The sequence below is a fragment of the Ranitomeya imitator genome, chromosome 1 (genome assembly GCF_032444005.1).
Source record: "Ranitomeya imitator isolate aRanImi1 chromosome 1, aRanImi1.pri, whole genome shotgun sequence".
NCBI classification, from domain to species: domain Eukaryota; kingdom Metazoa; phylum Chordata; class Amphibia; order Anura; family Dendrobatidae; genus Ranitomeya; species Ranitomeya imitator.
Window position 1 is genome coordinate 879,436,186 of NC_091282.1, and position 18,052 is coordinate 879,454,237.

The window sequence follows — 18,052 nt, forward strand, 5'->3', positions numbered from 1 at the left end:
TTTTTTGTTCCTCAAAAATGATTTTTTTAGTTCGCTATTTTTTATTTTCACAAGGGTAACAGGAGAAATTGGGCCCCAAAAGTTGTCCAATTTGACCTGAGTACGCTGATGCCCCATATGTAGGGGTAAACCACTGTTTGGGCGCACGGCAGAGCTCAGAAGGGAGGGAGCAACATTTGACTTTTTGAACGCGAAATTGGCTGGAATCAATGGGGGCGCCATGTCGCGTTTGGGACCCCCTGATGTGCCTAAACAGTGGGAACCCCTCAATTCTAACTCAAAACCTAACCCCAACACACCCCTAGCCCTAATCCCAACCTTAACCATAAACCTAACCAAAAGCCTAAACCTAACCCCAACACACCGCTAACCATAATCTTATCTCTAATTCCAACCCCAACCCTAACTCTAATTCCAACCCCAGCCCTAAGGCTATGTGCCCATGTTGCAGATTTGTGTGCGGATTTTTCAGCACGGTTTTTGAAAAATCCGCAGGTAAAACGCACTGCGTTTTACCTGCGGATTTACCTTGGATTTCCTGCGTTTTTTGTATGGATTTCACATGCGGTTTTACACCTGCGGATTCCTATTGAGGCGCAGGTGTAAAACACTGCGGAATCCGTACAAAGAATTGACATGCTGCGGAAAATACAACTCAGCGTTTCCGCACGGTATTTTCCGCACCATAAGCACAGCAGATTTGCTTTTCCATAGGTTTACATGGTACTGTACACCGCACAGAAAAATGCTGCGAATCCGCAGCCAAATCCGCACTGTTTGCACATACCCTAATTCTAACCCTAGTTCTAACCCTAACCCTAGTTTTAACCCTAATTCTAACCCTAACACTAATTGCAACCCTAACCCTAATTCTAACCCTTAACGTACCGTTATACTAAACGACTTACCAACGATCACGACCAGCGATACGACCTGGCCGTGATCGTTGGTAAGTCGTTGTGTGGTCGCTGGGGAGCTGTCACACAGACAGCTCTCTCCAGCGACCAACGATCAGGGGAACGACTTCAGCATCGTTGAAACTGTCTTCCACCATGCCGAAGTCCCCGGGTAACCAGGGTAAACATTGGATTACTAAGTGCAGGGCCGCGCTTAGTAACCCGATATTTACCCTAGTTACCATTGTAAAAGTTAAAAAAAAAAAAAAAAAAACAGTACATACTCACATTCCGATGTCTGTCATGTCCCCCGCCGTCAGCTTCCCGCACTGACTGTGTCAGCGCCGGCCGTAAAGCAGAGCACAGCGGTGACGTCACCGCTGTGCTCTGCTTTACTGCCGGCGCTGACAGTCAGTGCAGGGAAGCTGACGCCGGAAAACCTGAAAGAAAACGATGCACATTGAGGTAGATAGGGGTCTAATGAAAGACCAGTGTCCACCTCCTACTGACACTAAGCTAAACTGAAGAGTATAATGCCAGTCGGTGGGGTGTACACTGCAGAGGAGGAGCTAACTTTTTTATTTGCATAGTGTCAGCCTTGTAGTGGCAGCAGCATACACCCATGGTTCCTGTGTCCCCCAATGAGGCGATAGAGAAAAGGATTAACCTGATCGCTAAACGGCGTAGTCAGAATAAAAATCAAAACGCCAGAATTACTTTTTTTTTTTTTTTAGCCGTCGCAACATTGTATTAAAATGCAATAACGGGCGATCAAAAGAACATATCTGCACCAAAATGGTATCAATAAAAATATCCACTCGCTACGCAAACAATAAGCCCTCACCCAACCCGAAATCATGAAAAATGGAGACGCTACGGGTATCGGAAAATGGCGTAATTGTTTCTTTTAACGAAGTTTGGAATTTTTTTTTATCACTTAAATAAAAAAAGAACCTAGACATGTTTGGTGCCTATGAACTCGTAATGACCTGGAGAATCATAATATCAGGTCAGTTTTAACATTTAGTGAACCTAGTAAAAAGCCAAACAGAAAACAAGTGAGGGATTGCACTTTTTTTTTGCAATTTCACTGCATTTGGAATTTTTTTTCCCATTTTCGACTACAAGACATGGTAAAACCAATGGTGTCGTTCAAAATTACAACTCGTCCAGCAAAAAACAAGCCCTCATATCGCTATTTTGACCCAAAAAAAAAAGTTACGGCCATGGAAAGAAGGGGAGCAAAAAATGTAAACTCAAAAACGGATACACCTCTGGTCCTTAAGGGGCTAAAATACCCTGCTATATTATTATACTTATATAGCGACATCATGTTCACCCATTGAGGCTCACAATCTAGATTCCCTATCAGTTTGACTTTGGAGTGTGGGAGGAAACCGGAGAACCTGGAGGGAGACACACGCAAAAACGGGGAGAACACACAAACTCCTTCAAGATGTTGTCCTTCCTTGATGGGATTTGAACCTAGCAGTCCAGCGCTGCAAAGCAAGCAACAGTACTAACCACTGAGCCAAGCTGGCCCAGTATATTATTCAAAATCCATATAGAATTCATATTTTTCTGCACCAAAAGAGGGGGAATGTAAATCAATTGCATTTGGAAAGAAAATCATATTTCTTTGCTTTGAAGCATTTTACCAAATTCATAGACATAGGGCTCTATCTATAGATCCTATCAGTTACTATAGGAGCTATGCCGAAGAAATGTGCCCTCACGCACTAGAAGATGGGACACCTAGATACATGATCTATGTGGAATAAAGACTTTTCCAGCACAAGTATCTTCGCTTGATGGTGAAGCATACGTACACTAGACAGCATGTACTCACCTGTCGCTAGGTATATGGGGTGTTGCTCCGAGGGGCTCCAGGCCTGCATGGCCGTACGGTCAATTTCTTTTAATTTCATTCTACATAGAAAAAAAACAAAGATTGGAGAATTACTAAGCCAGACAAGTGGCTGTGGACATAGATACATAGGCTGAAAAAAGACCAACCAACTAATCTAACTAGAACGCACATATCATGACCCAACTCGGGAGCGGGTATATAAGACGTGACCGCATTATACAAGAATAGAACATACAATAATGCTGAATTTACATTGTCTTATTCTGCATCGCTCTCCCCATTGGGGCTCATTATCTAAATTCCCTATCGGTACTACATGTCCTTGGAGTGTAGGAGGCCACAGGAGTGCTCAGAGGATAGCAGACAACCGTGGGGAGAGCATACAGACTCCATGCAATGTTTTCCCCTCTAAGATCTGAATCCAAGTCCTGCTCGTAGCTGAGTCACCACTCTGCCCATAACCAAGAGGATTCACAAGCTACGCTCAATTATAGATTGGCATATGTCAAAGTTATAGTATGGAGTGGCAGGTCAACATCATTTATCACCAAGTGATTCACCTATTTCTAGAACAAATGGGAGGATACCATGTTGGTACGGCCGCCTACCAGTCACAGCAGAGAGCAGTTGAGTGGATTTACAACCATGTAAGGGTCCATGTTCACATTTCCAGTAATGATCCGTAAGAACGGATCCAGCAGCAATTCGTTGACGAGAGAAAAGTACTGCAGACAACTTTTTTGTCTTTTTCTAAAAAACTGATTTCAGCTGGACCCGTTTTTTTAACTTTGAAGTTTATGGACAACAGATCGTGAACCAGGGCTAATGTGGGGGAGTCTTTATTCAAATAAAATTGTTTTTTTTTTCTGTGTGTGTGTTTTTATTACCGGGTTAGTAATGGTGGTGTCTAATAGACACCTCTCCAATACTAACCCACCCTATGGCTTTATGGCAGTTGTGATTTTTGACAAATCACAGCCGTCATCAATCTCAACTACCATTACCCCAATTGCCACCGCTCCAGGGCAATCGGGAAGAGCCGAGGCAAAGCGCCAGAATTGGTGCATGTAATGGATGCACCAATTCTGAGGCAGCTGCAGGCTGGTATTTTTGGGCTCGGAAAGGCCCAATTATCATGGACCTTGACTGCCGGATAACATAAGCGCCCCCAGCTGTCTGCTACCTTTGCTGGTTATCACAAATAGGGGCGACCCCACATAATTGTTTTCATTTATTTATTAGCTAAATACATGTACTGTAAACTACACACAAGACACTAATTACCCGTATTTTCCGGCGTCCAAGACGACTGGGCGTATAAGACGACCCCCCAACTTTTCCAGTTAAAATATAAAATCTTCTTAAAAGTCAGGGGGTCTTCTTATACGCTGTATGTTGTCTTATAGGTCCGGTGACTAATGTGCCTTTTGGGGGGGGCGGGAGGGGGGTTGGGGGAGTGGTCCCTATGACGAAGAGGGGGCGGTCTCACAGGAAAGTGTGAGTGGAGTATCCCCCATTACCTCATTGTAGCTGCAGCGTGGGGTCTCTGTGCTGTGGGGCGGCAGCGGCGTATCTTACTGCAGAGTCAGTCGGGGCTTCACCGGCATTTCCTCAAAGCCCAGAGGCCCCGGCAGCTCCATTGCTGCGATGCGGTGGCCTCCGGGAAAATGGCTGCTGGGGGAGGCGCATGCTCAGATTCAGATCTCGTCTCCCGCCGCCCCACAGCACAGAGCCCCGACGCTGCACGAAGAGGAGCCTCCGCCCCACAGCACAGCACCCACGCGGCACAAAGAGGAGCAACCACCGCCGCTCCCAGCACAGAGACCCCACGCTGCAGCTACAATGAGGTAATGGGGGATACTCCACTCACACTTTCCTGTGAGACGCCCCCTCTTCGTCATAGGGACCACTTCCCTCCACCCACCATATATACATTGGTGTCTGCACCTGGCGTACAAGACGACCCCCGACTTTTAAGAAGATTTTCAGGGGTTAAAAAGTCGTCTTATACGCCGGAAAATACGGTATATACAGTTGAAACTAGAAGTTTCCATACACTATATAAAAAGACAAGTGTATGGAGAGAGGCCAAACCCACTGGTCGAGTTCTGGCTAGGAACTCAGAAATGCCCTCCGGTACCGGCTCAGAAATAGGGGAATCCTTGCAGCGCACAGTGAAGGCACTGGGAAGATTCAGAAGTCTGCAGTCACACAGAGTGACTTCAGACTTATCATTTTGGACCACACAACCCCTTTTTATTATTGTTATTATAAAGATTTATAGTGCCATTTATTCCATGGCGCTTTACATGTGAAAAGGGGGCAAATATAGACAAATACATTAAACATGAGCAAAAAACAAGGCACACAGGTACATAAGGAGGGAGGACCCTGCCTGCGAGGGCTCACAGTCTGCAGGGGATGGGTGAGGATACACTAGGAGAGGGTAGAGTTGGTTGTGCGGCGGTTCAGTAGCAACCAGGCAACCCCCACATTTACTCAGCCTGGCTAGTAGCTGTAAATCATGCAGCTGCGGCGATGAAAACTAAATCTCCGAACACTAACAAATATTCGGAGACCACCCGAGCGTGCTCGGGAAAACCCAAGCAACGAGTACACTCGCTCATCACTAATCCTGATCCATAAGTTATCAATACAGGTGTAGCGTGCATGAAGCCAAAGAGATGAATCTCCACCAGAAGTTTCTTCCAGCCATGCCTCTCGGGAATAAGTCATTGGCTAGCACTGTAGGAGAGTAACTTCTGGAAGTCACATAACATCAGTACTCTAGGAGATCTATATATGAATGGTGTTATTCAATCATTCCCATAGATATAGGAGGCCTATGAACTACCATTCTAAAGATATTTACAGCTGCGATTCCCTCTGCAGCCACTTCCCTAACACTATATGACCAGTCTCACAGTACCCTCCAACAGGCAACTATTCTACTAAGCGGCCCAAAGGCCTAATATTTGCATTATATAGTGAAGCAATGCCAGGTAGGCTAGGGTTAAATCCTTGCTCTACGTGTTCCGATTAGATCACCTGGCCAGGCCTGCATATAACCAGGCTTCCTGGTCACCTTAGGCAGTCAGCTCAGGGAAGCAGACCAGACTGGATGTGTCTTGGAGCTTAAGAGAGAGACAGGCCAGAATCCCTCTCTGTGTAGAGTCTGCACAGGCAGGGAACCACAAGTATTAGTGGTTTCTATGGACAATAGATGTTTTGCTTCGCCGAGCTGGGACTAGCTCAGCCATGTACGAGTAGCCAAGGGTCTGTTCTGTTTCGTTAACGCCTGGACAAGTGCTCGGGGTTTATGTTTAAGGTTATGTGCACACGTTGCAGAATGTCTGCATGATTTTCCTCAGCAAAACCGGACTCCCTGCGCAGGAAATCCGCCCACGTTTTTTGCGCAATTTTTTCCGGAGCTTCCCAATGCAATAATATAGCGGCAAATCCGCCGATTTTCTGCAAAATTAATGAACTTGCAGCGTTTTTTACCGTGATGTGTTTTTCTCGTGCAAAAAAATGCAGCATGGGCACAAAAATTGCGGAATGCATTAAAATGATGGAATGCTTAATGTAAGCGTTTTTTCAGCGGAAAACCGCCGAAAAAACGCAAAAAATCCTGAACGTGTGCACATAGCCTAAGAGTTTCTTTTGGTGCAGTGCAACCAGTGGAAAGCAACAAAAAGTACATGTGTAAGGATCAAAACTGCATTGCCTGTGTGAATGCTACCCAATGCCGGAGAGTGTGAAACCCTATAATACATATCTATATTGTGCAAGACTTTTCTCCCAATCTTCTAGCTGTAGACGAGAGACGGAAAGCCCAAATTCCAAACTTGACATCAGAGGATCGTGAAGAGGCATTAGAATCCTCACTGCATGTCTGTCCTGCTGGGAATAACAAAACCCCTACTTTGTCCATCAAGGTTATCTCTGTCCCCAAGGTTTGCAAAAAATGAGGAGTCAGTGCCACAACAAATGCCACCGATAAATGGCACTTAATGTTTATTTTTGGCACAAGGCATAGGTTAGTTATTACATTCTTTTCTGGGAGGAATAGGTGCTGGTGGCCCTACCAGACATTTCTATGACCCCTATCCCTCATACACCAGAGGTCTGCTTATTGAGCCTTCTGGGTGAAGCTATATGGCCTCATCATGTCAGCATCTTCTTACAGGAAACCCTAGTTTTTACACGCAAAGTGAAAGCTCTGAGACGGATGGGAGGTCAGCACCCACTCCTCACCCAATGGAAACAGCTGCGTCACAAGTAAAAATAAAGGGTGCCCACAAAAGTTTTTTAAAGGATAGAGTGCCATGACTGCCTACTACAGATGTTAGAATTGATTACTCCAATTCTACTGCCTACCCTCCTGAAATCCTTAGGTTCGGGACTCAGTTGTGGGTCAGTTGTGCTTGAATTGTGTGATTATTGCAGCAAATCAAACTAGATTTAGACCCTTGTAAATTCTAACATGGAAACAATGTCAATGGTTGTATAAACAGTAAAAACCACAGCATACATTTCTATTTTTGTGTGCTGATTTAGGTGCGGATTGCAGGCGTTTTTATTGTTTCTGCAGCAGAAACACACTTAAAAAAAAACTCATGTGGTTTTTAACGGAATCATCATGTGCTGTGCCAATCGCTGGGATACAGAGCATATGATTATGGAGTGAATGTGTACTCTGGGGTGGTATATTTACCATATACCAGCCTGAAACGTGGATCTGGCAAATGCCAGAAGAACCCTATATTGGGTGGAATGTCCTACAACTAAGTTTTAAGGGCAGAACATTCATGGTTTAGCAGTGATTTGCATAGCTTGTGCTTGGTTTTTACCTTGCAAAAGATGGCTTTATTAAAGGGGTTGTCCAGTACTTTAGGCCACCAACAGCAGATCTATGGGGTGTGACACATCCATGGGATAGGATAGCACACCTCCATGAGCTGGATAGTGGCCATAGTTAGAGAACGGCTGAAGGTTGGTCACATGCATAGCTGGGCTCACATTTTCATAAAATGAATATAGAGTCCACAGCCCATAGCTGACCACCAAATGTGATATTTAGGTCATGAAGTGGATGATGGTGCAGCTCGTGCGATTTTTTTTTGTGTGCCAGTTCCTACTGTTCTGTGAATTACCATACCAAGTTAAAACCACCAAAACAAGAGGGCTCCTCTCTACGATCATAGCCAGTTGCCAACTGTGGCGCCCTACATGCTTCCCATCCTGTAACTGGGGCACAACTGACCATCGCTACGTCTTTGGGTGGAGCAATTTTGATGCAAGCCAACAAGTTTTGTTTGTTTTTTTTTGTTTGAGGGGGGGTGGGGGGGGTGTGGCTAGGTTTTTAATAGAATTAGTAAGGTAGGAGGGAAAATGAGCAATTGTAAGTGCACAGTGCTGTATAATGTAATTATTGCAATCCATTAAGAGGATAACAAATTTGGATGGGAGGAGGGCTTCTTTAAAGCAACACAGCTGTAGCCATGCTTTAAATACGGTGGTTGAAGTTAGTTAATATTTTGTATTTTTTACTTAAAGTGGTTCTTCCCCACACACAGATGGTTAAATCATTGTACAGCCCATGAGAAATGAAGAAAATTCACAATTTACTTGCTATTAAAGGAAACCGGTTATGTCAAAAAACACTATTAAACTGCGGGTTAATAGCGTTCTGAAGCCATTTGGCTGCCATATTGAGAGCTTGGCTGAGTGGAGAAAATTAACTTTATTCTTCCCAGCAGTCTCAGGCTTTCAGTCACAGAAGTGCGGACGGCGCAGCTTCAGTCACAGCTCAGAATGTAGTGAGCCGCGGCTGTAACCACGCCCTGACACTGACTGACAGCCGGCTCAGCAGTGCATCAGTACAGCTGGCTGTCAGTTAGTGAAGGTGCATGGTTACAGACGCATCTCTATGACTGAAAGCTGGAGGCTGCCGGCAAGTATAGCTAATCTCTTCAAGGCAAACGGGCTTTCAATGCAGTGGCTGCAGGGAACACTATTAACCCACAGACTACCCCAATTTCTGCAGTTTAACAGCGGTTTTTAACATGACAGATGCCCTTTATAAATTGACTCTGTTCCTCTGGAGGCACATGTGGTTAAGTGACCTCTAGCTCTTTATTATCGGTTAAAGTCATTTCAATGCATAGAGAACAGAAATGTCCTTTGTTTACACGCAACGACCACTCTGTAGCCAAAAACTGCACCCGTCCCGTACCACAGAAATGTTCTCACCGTTTCCCTACACAATCATATAACCATGCAGAGAGAAAGTGAAAAGATGGCAGGGGCCACGTGCATTGTAGCTGATGTGTATGAAAGGAGCCTACATCCTACTGTCAGAATTACCTTATTGGCGGACTCTCAGGGAGCTCATTCTGCATAGAGCCCTGTGAAAACAAACCTATAGCAATGTGTGAGAACTTCAATAAGATACACACACTATGTGAGGAGAGCGCTGACCAAATGGGCATACAATGGCTTAGCTGCAGGTAAAATGCTGCCAGTAATTCCACGTGGATGTGTACTGAAGCATAAACTGAAGTTTGCACTTTGAACCTTTTCTGCTATATGTCCACTGTGAGCTTCAGTGAATCTTATCAGCAATTAGAAATGCCAGTGATAAAAACACTCAGGTCCCTATTTATCAAGACAGACATTTTGCAAGTCAGCTTTAAGTGTAAACTGAACTAAGATGGGCCAAAATCATTAAAGGGGATCCGTCACCCCCTTGGACGTACCTCACCTATTAATATGGGCATACAGGTACTAGAATGCTTGAAATAGTCCTACCTGTATGCCTCATATCTGCAGTCTTGTTGTGCACAAATTTGTGTTAATGCATTCTTTTAGGCTCTGAGGTGCACGGTGCCGGGAAGAAAGCGCTGCTCCCGGTGTTCATTAGTGTACCTGTCGTCTCCCATCAGCATCACTTTGCCCTGTGACGTCTAGTGGTTGCGCCCTGCAGTTGCGATATTCCATGTTACTTTTCCGCCCTTCCGTGGGCATTGGCTTCTTGTTTCTTCTGCACCGGCAGGAATAGGAGGCATACATGTATGACTATTTTAAGTATTCATGAACCTGCATGCTCATATTAATAGATTAGGTACGTCCAAGGGGGTGACAGATTGCCTTTAAGAGCTCATTCAGACATCTGCGCACATCAGTCTGCTAAAGGACCCCCGCTAATGCTTGAACTGGCCGCAGGTCTCCTGACCCGAGGTGACAGCTTCTGGCATTTTTATGGGGCCACAATTCAAAGTGCACAGATCGATCACAAATATGGTTGGTCTGGGCTTATACAATACCATGCAATCCGCAGCAATTATTTGCAAAACGCCTAAGAACTGAATCACCTGACAAATAAATATTTTGCTAGTTCCTTGGATGATTGCTGAACTGTAAAGGGAGGTTCATAACCAATAATGGAGAAGACTTATTTTCTGGTTTGTCTAAATGTGCCCTAAGATACGATTAACTGGGTAAATGAGCACTGTAAATCAAGCTGAGGTTTTGGCTTACAAATACTGAGGTAAAAACCCAAATACTCAACATATGCACGTGGCCTTGGACGAGCTGTGGAGTCTTGCCAACACCCCAGCTTCACCCATTCAGGCACAGCTGGCATGAAAACGCCAAACGTTCCAACACTTTGGCACAACTCCAAGTTATGCCAAAATTTTTCAACTTTTCAAAGTGTTTTCGTCACTTTTTTTAATGTAAAAATGTTGATGAATCAGGGCCTAAATGTGTGTGTGCTCATATTCATCCATACTTGAAGACTTCTACAGAGGTTACATCATGAATTAATGAATCACACACTGTCTCATTTATGAAAACTAAAAGAAAAAACGGTTGTTGCTCATAGAAACCAATACGTGTTTAGCCATCAGATCTGGTAAAATGAAGGATGTTTTGTAATTGGATGCTTTGGACAACAAAGATGGTTTCCATACATTGGGGGACACTACATGGGAAGGAGAACATTTCAGTGTTCTTACTAGTCAGTTTCTTTTAGTTGGACCTCGGCACAGTTATAAATCTCCCTGACTGAACCTGCATTTCAATGGAAAATAACAATGTAGCAACCATGAATACACATAGTAGAGCATGCCATCAATTTTCCACAGTCACACTGGAAGCAAGAAGTGAACATTTACGGGCTCGATGAGAAGAACACATAATTTGTTCATGTCTTCTCCATATGGGCCACACATCGCACACAAACCAATCATTGCCAGTGTGCCAGTGCAATGTTCCAGACTCACTGATAATTTAAGTGGAAAAATGGGCCAGAATTATGTCTGCAAAGTAAAGGCAACCGGCACCCATTTACAATGTGGATAAACATACGGAGTCAGTCACATCAGTAATTTGCAAAAAAGACTGGCCCTCTTTTCAATTACCGTAGCTATTTAAACCTGGCCTAAGATCAGGTCCAGACGGGGGCAGTTCACAGTCTGTACAAAGATCACTGTGGCCAAACTTACTGTCTTATGTGTCTATCAGGCTCTAAGTTCAGGCCATAGTCAGTTCAAGCATTGTGGTCAATGTGTTGACCATGAAATAAGATTGTATGAATCCAGGCTAATGGACAACAGACCATAGTAGTCCATACAACTCCAGCGGATACAACGGCCTTGTAGCTTAACCTTGTAAAGTTTCAGCTACTGGAGAATGTTAATACCAACAAACCCAGACCTCCACATTTCTACTTAGGCACACTTAGATGATCATAGGGTAAGTAATCTAAAGGTATACCCAGTTGTGTTTAGTAAAATGCTTGGGATCCAACTGTTGAGGCCGATTCCAGCTGTGTGAAGACAGTGTAGGGGCTCCTGTACAAACTAGATAGATGTTGGAATGCTTCAGGTCATCGTTTGGACAACAGCCATCTTGGCCAGCCCTCTCATACACAGCAGTGTTCATTCAGCTGAGTGCTCGTGGGATTTTTCTATGGGAAAATCGTCGATGGATATTTCTGCTGGCTGCTTATCTACGGAGATTACCGTATGTTGAAAACTGACTGCAAACTTCAACTCTGGTGTTGTCTGCAAGGAATCGACATGCTGCCAATCTGAAAATCCTCATGAAATGATAATTTAGATGCGGAAAATGTCTAAGTGTCCATGATATTTTTTAGGCATCAGATACATTGTTTTCAATGTGGTGCAGCAAAAAAGTCTACCTACTCCATAAGGTCGATTTCACAAATCATTTTTTTATTTTCTCGCATGTGAAAAATTGGCCTTTTTATTCTAGTGTGCGGGATCGATTTGTGGTCCGTTGTCAGATTTTACAATCCTTGTTGCATCTGATTCTCTCGTATGAAGAAGGCAATTGACTCACACAAGAGCATACACATTGCAATGCCTGGACTGACTCCTGGCCTCCCAACACGAACTTACAGTCTTGTAGAACCAGGAGGCTGCATGTTTGGATCCAGAGACGTACAATCAAACAAGGCATTGCGGTCCATATGCAGATCATAAAATAAGCTCATGAGATCTCGTATCCAAGATATAGACACGAGTAAAAGCCAGAATATGTGCCATACATTAACATTTATACCACAAATTGATAGGAAAGCCACAATCAGTGCTATGGGGTCAGATTCCATTTTCGTGAAGTCGGAATAACATGGACCAACTCCTAAAATATATAATAAATTGGGTACAGTAGTTCAAAGCAGTTATGAAATGTCCTATAAATGTCTCTTCTGTTCCTGATGTAAGGATCTCGGCTTTTAGTTTAGATAAATCTGCGCAGCATTTTATGTACATGCTCAGTAGTGAAGATCCTCCTCTACAGATCAGAGGATAAAGGCGCTGGAAAGGAATGCCTGCACTCATCTTAGAACTGCTAGAGCAGGCATGTCAAACATACAGAGGGCCAAAATGAAAAGCTTGGACAAAGTCGCAGGCCAACCAGTATATAGAATAATGGGTCCCACGCAGTTCTCTATTTAGAAAAATGGGCCCCACGTAGTCCTCCATTCAGAATAATGGGCCCCACGTAGTTCTCCATTCAGAAAAATGGGCCCCACGTAGTCCTCCATACAGAATAATAGGCCCCACATAGTCCTCCATACAGAATAATGGGCCCCACATAGTCCTCCATACAGAATAATGGACCCCACATAGTCCTCCATACAGAATAATGGGCCCCACATAGTCCGAATAATGGGCCCCACATAGTTCTCCATACAGTATAATGGCCCAACATAGGGTGGCGGTTCTGGTGTCACAGGCCAAATATAACTGCCCATGGGCCAGAGCTTGACATGTATATGCTAGAGTGAACAGGAAATAGCTTTATTATGGTATCATAATGGTGATGAAAAGCCTGATGTTACCATTTTACTACAGTAAATGTATCAACTAAAGATGAGCCATGTATGAGGGAGTCGGGGAAATTGAGGAGTTACAGTGGGAGGTTTGGCTTACCGACACCACAGCCCTGGACACAAGTATTTGCAGACCACCCTTACATGTGGTTAAAACACAGCCCTGATTTTGGCAGCAACTTGCCAATATGTGTGTCTGTACCCTTAGGGAATCTGCACATGGCATCTTTTTTCAGTTGGGTGCGCTCAGGAACATGCCTGGAAAAGCACTTAAAGAATGCTGAAAAGAATGAACATATGCAATTTGCTGTTTTTATGTCCCGTCCTTTTGAGCTTCTTTTAAGATTCTGCTTGGAAGCCGCTCATTATTATACAGTGGGGCAAAAAAAGTATTTAGTCAGTCAGCAATAGTGCAAGTTCCACCACTTAAAAAGATGAGAGGCGTCTGTAATTTTCATCATAGGTAGACCTCAACTATGGGAGACAAACTGAGAAAAAAAAAATCCAGAAAATCACATTGTCTGTTTTTTTATCATTTTATTTGCATATTATGGTGGAAAATAAGTATTTGGTCAGAAACAAACAATCAAGATTTCTGGCTCTCACAGACCTGTGACTTCTTCTTTAAGAGTCTCCTCTTTCCTCCACTCATTACCTGTAGTAATGGCACCTGTTTAAACTTGTTATCAGTATAAAAAGACACCTGTGCACACCCTCAAACAGTCTGACTCCAAACTCCACTATGGTGAAGACCAAAGAGCTGTCAAAGGACACCAGAAACAAAATTGTAGCCCTGCACCAGGCTGGGAAGACTGAATCTGCAATAGCCAACCAGCTTGGAGTGAAGAAATCAACAGTGGGAGCAATAATTAGAAAATGGAAGACATACAAGACCACTGATAATCTCCCTCGATCTGGGGCTCCACGCAAAATCCCACCCCGTGGGGTCAGAATGATCACAAGAACGGTGAGCAAAAATCCCAGAACCACGCGGGGGGACCTAGTGAATGAACTGCAGAGAGCTGGGACCAATGTAACAAGGCCTACCATAAGTAACACACTACGCCACCATGGACTCAGATCCTGCAGTGCCAGACATGTCCCACTGCTTAAGCCAGTACATGTCCGGGCCCGTCTGAAGTTTGCAAGAGAGCATTTGAATGTCCTATGGTCTGATGAAACCAAACTGTAACGGTTTGGTAGAAACACAACTTGTCGTGTTTGGAGGAAAAAGAATACTGAGTTGCATCCATCAAACACCATACCTACTGTAAAGCATGGTGGTGGAAACATCATGCTTTGGGGCTGTTTCTCTGCAAAGGGGCCAGGACGACTGATCCGGGTACATGAAAGAATGAATGGGGCCATGTATCGTGAGATTTTGAGTGCAAACCTCCTTCCATCAGCAAGGGCATTGAAGATGAAACGTGGCTGGGTCTTTCAACATGACAATGATCCAAAGCACACCGCCAGGGCAACGAAGGAGTGGCTTCGTAAGAAGTATTTCAAGGTCCTGGAGTGGCCTAGCCAGTCTCCAGATCTCAACCCTATAGAAAACCTTTGGAGGGAGTTTAAAGTCCGTGCTGCCAAGCGAAAAGCCAAAAAAAATCACTGCTCTAGAGGAGATCTGCATGGAGGAATGGGCCAACATACCAACAACAGTGTGTGGCAACCTTGTGAAGACTTACAGAAAACGTTTGTCCTCTGTCATTGCCAACAAAGGATATATTACAAAGTATTGAGATGAAATTTTGTTTCTGACCAAATACTTATTTTCCACCATAATATGCAAATAAAATGTTAAAAAAACAGACAATGTGATTTTCTGGATTTTTTTTTCTCAGTTTGTCTCCCATAGTTGAGGTCTACCTATGATGTAAATTACAGACGCCTCTCATCTTTTTAAGTGGTGGAACTTGCACTATTGCTGACTGACTAAATACTTTTTTGCCCCACTGTATATACCATATATAGTTAAAAACAAAGCTGCCAGAAGCAAAGTTGCTGCAAACTCTACCAAAACAACTCCAGGTGTGGGAAAGCTGCACATTTCACCCTAAGTGTGGCAAAGCGTGAAGCTCGCACCATCTGCCGTATAAACCCGATAGGCTGCGGACCTTAAGCTGCCAGGTTGGCATGTTAGCTGGTGCTGCCAGTTTACGCTGTGGATATAATTTGCAGCATGTGCTCGAGATCTCTTAAAATCTTATCCACTTTGCCGGCACTGTAGTATGCTACGGATGTTTTGCAAGCGAAGACGCAGCCAATAGCCAACCATTCCTTGTTAGTGGCTCTTCCCCTATGACCTAGGAGAAAAGTAAGGAGCTGTCATGGTGAGAAACTAGTTCCACCGCTACAAATCAATGATCTGAAAATGTCAACGACTGCTAATCAGTAATTGTAGCCGCGACTATATAATCTCCTAGAGCAGTATTTCCCAAACGCCAGTCCTCACGGACCCCAACAGGTCATGTTTTCAGGATTTCTATAGTGCTGCACAAGTGAGAGAACTCCTGAAACTTCCATCACCTGGGCAATACTAAGGAAATCCTGAAAACACGACCTGGTGGGGTCCATGAAGATTGGAGTTTGGGAAACACCGTCCTAGAGGTTGAAGAATTTGACGATTGGTGCAATCAGACCATCGCGTTTCCATGAAGCATGCAGCTCCATGATGCCGATTTTGATTGTACAGAGATGCGGTATATGTGTACCTGTTAGGGCCTGCTTCAGACCATTCCGGTAAGGCAGGATTTATATGGAATCCCAGCGGCTTTTGCACATATTTCCTGGGCTAGGTATACTTTGCAGGTATATGACCATAACATATGTCTGATTTCCCAGAACTGAGTCAGTCTTATCTCCTCCATTTCCACGCTACAGAGATCTTCAGAATATACACGATGGGGATCTTCCCTCCAGTACAAACTCCCCCATGACAAAGCTACACATTTAACAGTGAACCGCGCGTCGGGGCCAGGGGGGTCTCTGCTCTTGGACAGGCCTTGCCTTTGGCACCTTATTCTTGTGCTCCTTACATATTGCTACTATGTGGGACGGTCATTAGTGTTATTTATATAAAAGTCTGATCTAGCCTTCGATGGACGCATGTGGTGGCTACTGCGCCTATACTGATATTATATGGGCTTCAGACTGTTTACTGTGTATGCACCAATTGCATGTGTCAGCTCTGTTCATTGTCTTTGATCATTTTTTATTAGTGTTTATGTGTTAATAAAGTTTTTTTGTTATATTTGAAGCATTTCAGTCTCCCATTGTTCTCCTCTGTATATCATATTCTCTCATATGGCGTTGCTTTAAGGGTCAATTAAGCTTTATTCTTTATCCTCATTATATGATCCAGTTATCATGCATTTGCTGAACCTTGGGAGTTTTGTTATAATAGATGTAGAAGGAGATGACCCCGGAGTGACAGGTTGAATGATAATGCTGCAGGAACCCATGGCTGTCAGATTATCCGGGTACTATGCCCAGCACTAACTCATCCACCAGTGCTGCCCCTCTACTCCACAGTGCCAGCAGGGCAGCCCCCCACACACTCACCATGGCTGTCAGCACATCTGGGTACTGTGCGCAGCACTAACTCATCCACCAGTGTTGCTCCTCTACTCCAGTGCCAGCAGGGCAGCCCCCCAACACTCACCATGGCTGTCAGCTCATCCGGGTACTGTGCCCGGCACTAACTCATCCACCAGTGCTGCCCCTCTACTCCACAGTGCCAGCTGGGCAGCCCCCCACACACTCACCATGGCTGTCAGCACATCTGGGTACTGTGCCCAGAACTAACTCATCCACCAGTGCTGCCCCTCTTCTCCACAGTGCCAGCTGGGCAGCCCCCATAAACTCACCATGGCTGTCATCACATCTGGGTACTGTGCCCGGCACTAACTCATCCACCAGTGCTGCCCCTCTACTCCACAGAGCCAGCTGGGCAGCCCCCCAACACTCACCATGGCTGTCAGCTCATCCGGGTACTGTGCCCAGCACTAACTCATCCACCAGTGCTGCCCCTCTACTCCACAGAGCCAGCTGGGCAGCCCCCCAACACTCACCATGGCTGTCAGCTCATCCGGGTACTGTGCCCAGCACTAACTTATCCACCAGTGCTGCCCCTGTACTCCACAGTGCCAGCTGGGCAGCCCCCCACACACTCACCATGGCTGTCAGCACATCTGGGTACTGTGCGCAGCACTAACTCATCCACCAGTGCTGCCCCTCTACTCCACAGTGCCAGCTGGGCAGCCCCCCAACACTCACCATGGCTGTCAGCTCATCCGGGTACTGTGCCCAGCACTAACTCATCCACCAGTGCTGCCCCTCTACTCCACAGTGCCAGCTGGGCAGCCCCCCAACACTCACCATGGCTGTCAGCTCATCCGGGTACTGTGCCCAGCACTAACTCATCCACCAGTGCTGCCCCTCTACTCCACAGTGCCAGCTGGGCAGCCCCCACCACTCACCTGCACACAGGAAGTGAGGATGCCCGGCGTCGATAGACAGTGCTGGGGTACAGCCTGGCACCGGAAATGTCAGACAGGCTGCGGACTGTGGGAGGTCTGACCAGTGCCCCTGCTCGCGTCCCTCCGACCTCTTCCCTGCCCGGCTCTTCTGGTCCCAGCACCTCCCCTCCACGTCCAACTCAACGTGGCAACCAGAACTCCGCCCACACCGGCCTGCAGGGCAACCACAGCAGCAGGTCGGACACGCATGCGCCCTCTCTCACTCTATGAACTGTACATTTATTACTGTCCGCAGTGTCTCACTGTCCATTCACTTTACGGCACATGAAATAAGGATACGACCTGTGACTGCTAGAAGCAGAGTACCAGAAACAAACATGGCCGCCGTGGACACACAGGAAGTGACGCAGCCCATCAACTTCCTGCTCAGATAGACGGC

At 45.3% G+C, this 18,052-nt stretch overlaps 1 protein-coding gene across 11 annotated transcripts in view; it reads right to left on the bottom strand.

Moving 5' to 3' along the window:
• The window catches only part of SEC31A (SEC31 homolog A, COPII coat complex component), an 88,963-nt gene extending 70,944 nt beyond the window's left edge, over positions 1-18,019 (bottom strand). For 9 of the 11 annotated variants that reach the window (XM_069742976.1, XM_069742973.1, XM_069742967.1 and 6 more), the window contains exons 1-2: positions 17,614-17,872; positions 2,746-2,825 (exon numbers count right to left, since the gene is read on the bottom strand). In XM_069742976.1, coding sequence (XP_069599077.1) covers positions 2,746-2,824 — 79 coding nt within the window. In that variant the 5' untranslated portion in view covers position 2,825; positions 17,614-17,872. Of the gene's footprint in view, positions 1-2,745; positions 2,826-17,613 lie in introns of all 11 variants that reach the window. The other 2 variants (XM_069742949.1, XM_069742970.1) reach the window with 2 other exon arrangements.
• Positions 18,020-18,052: the final 33 nt, after the last annotated feature.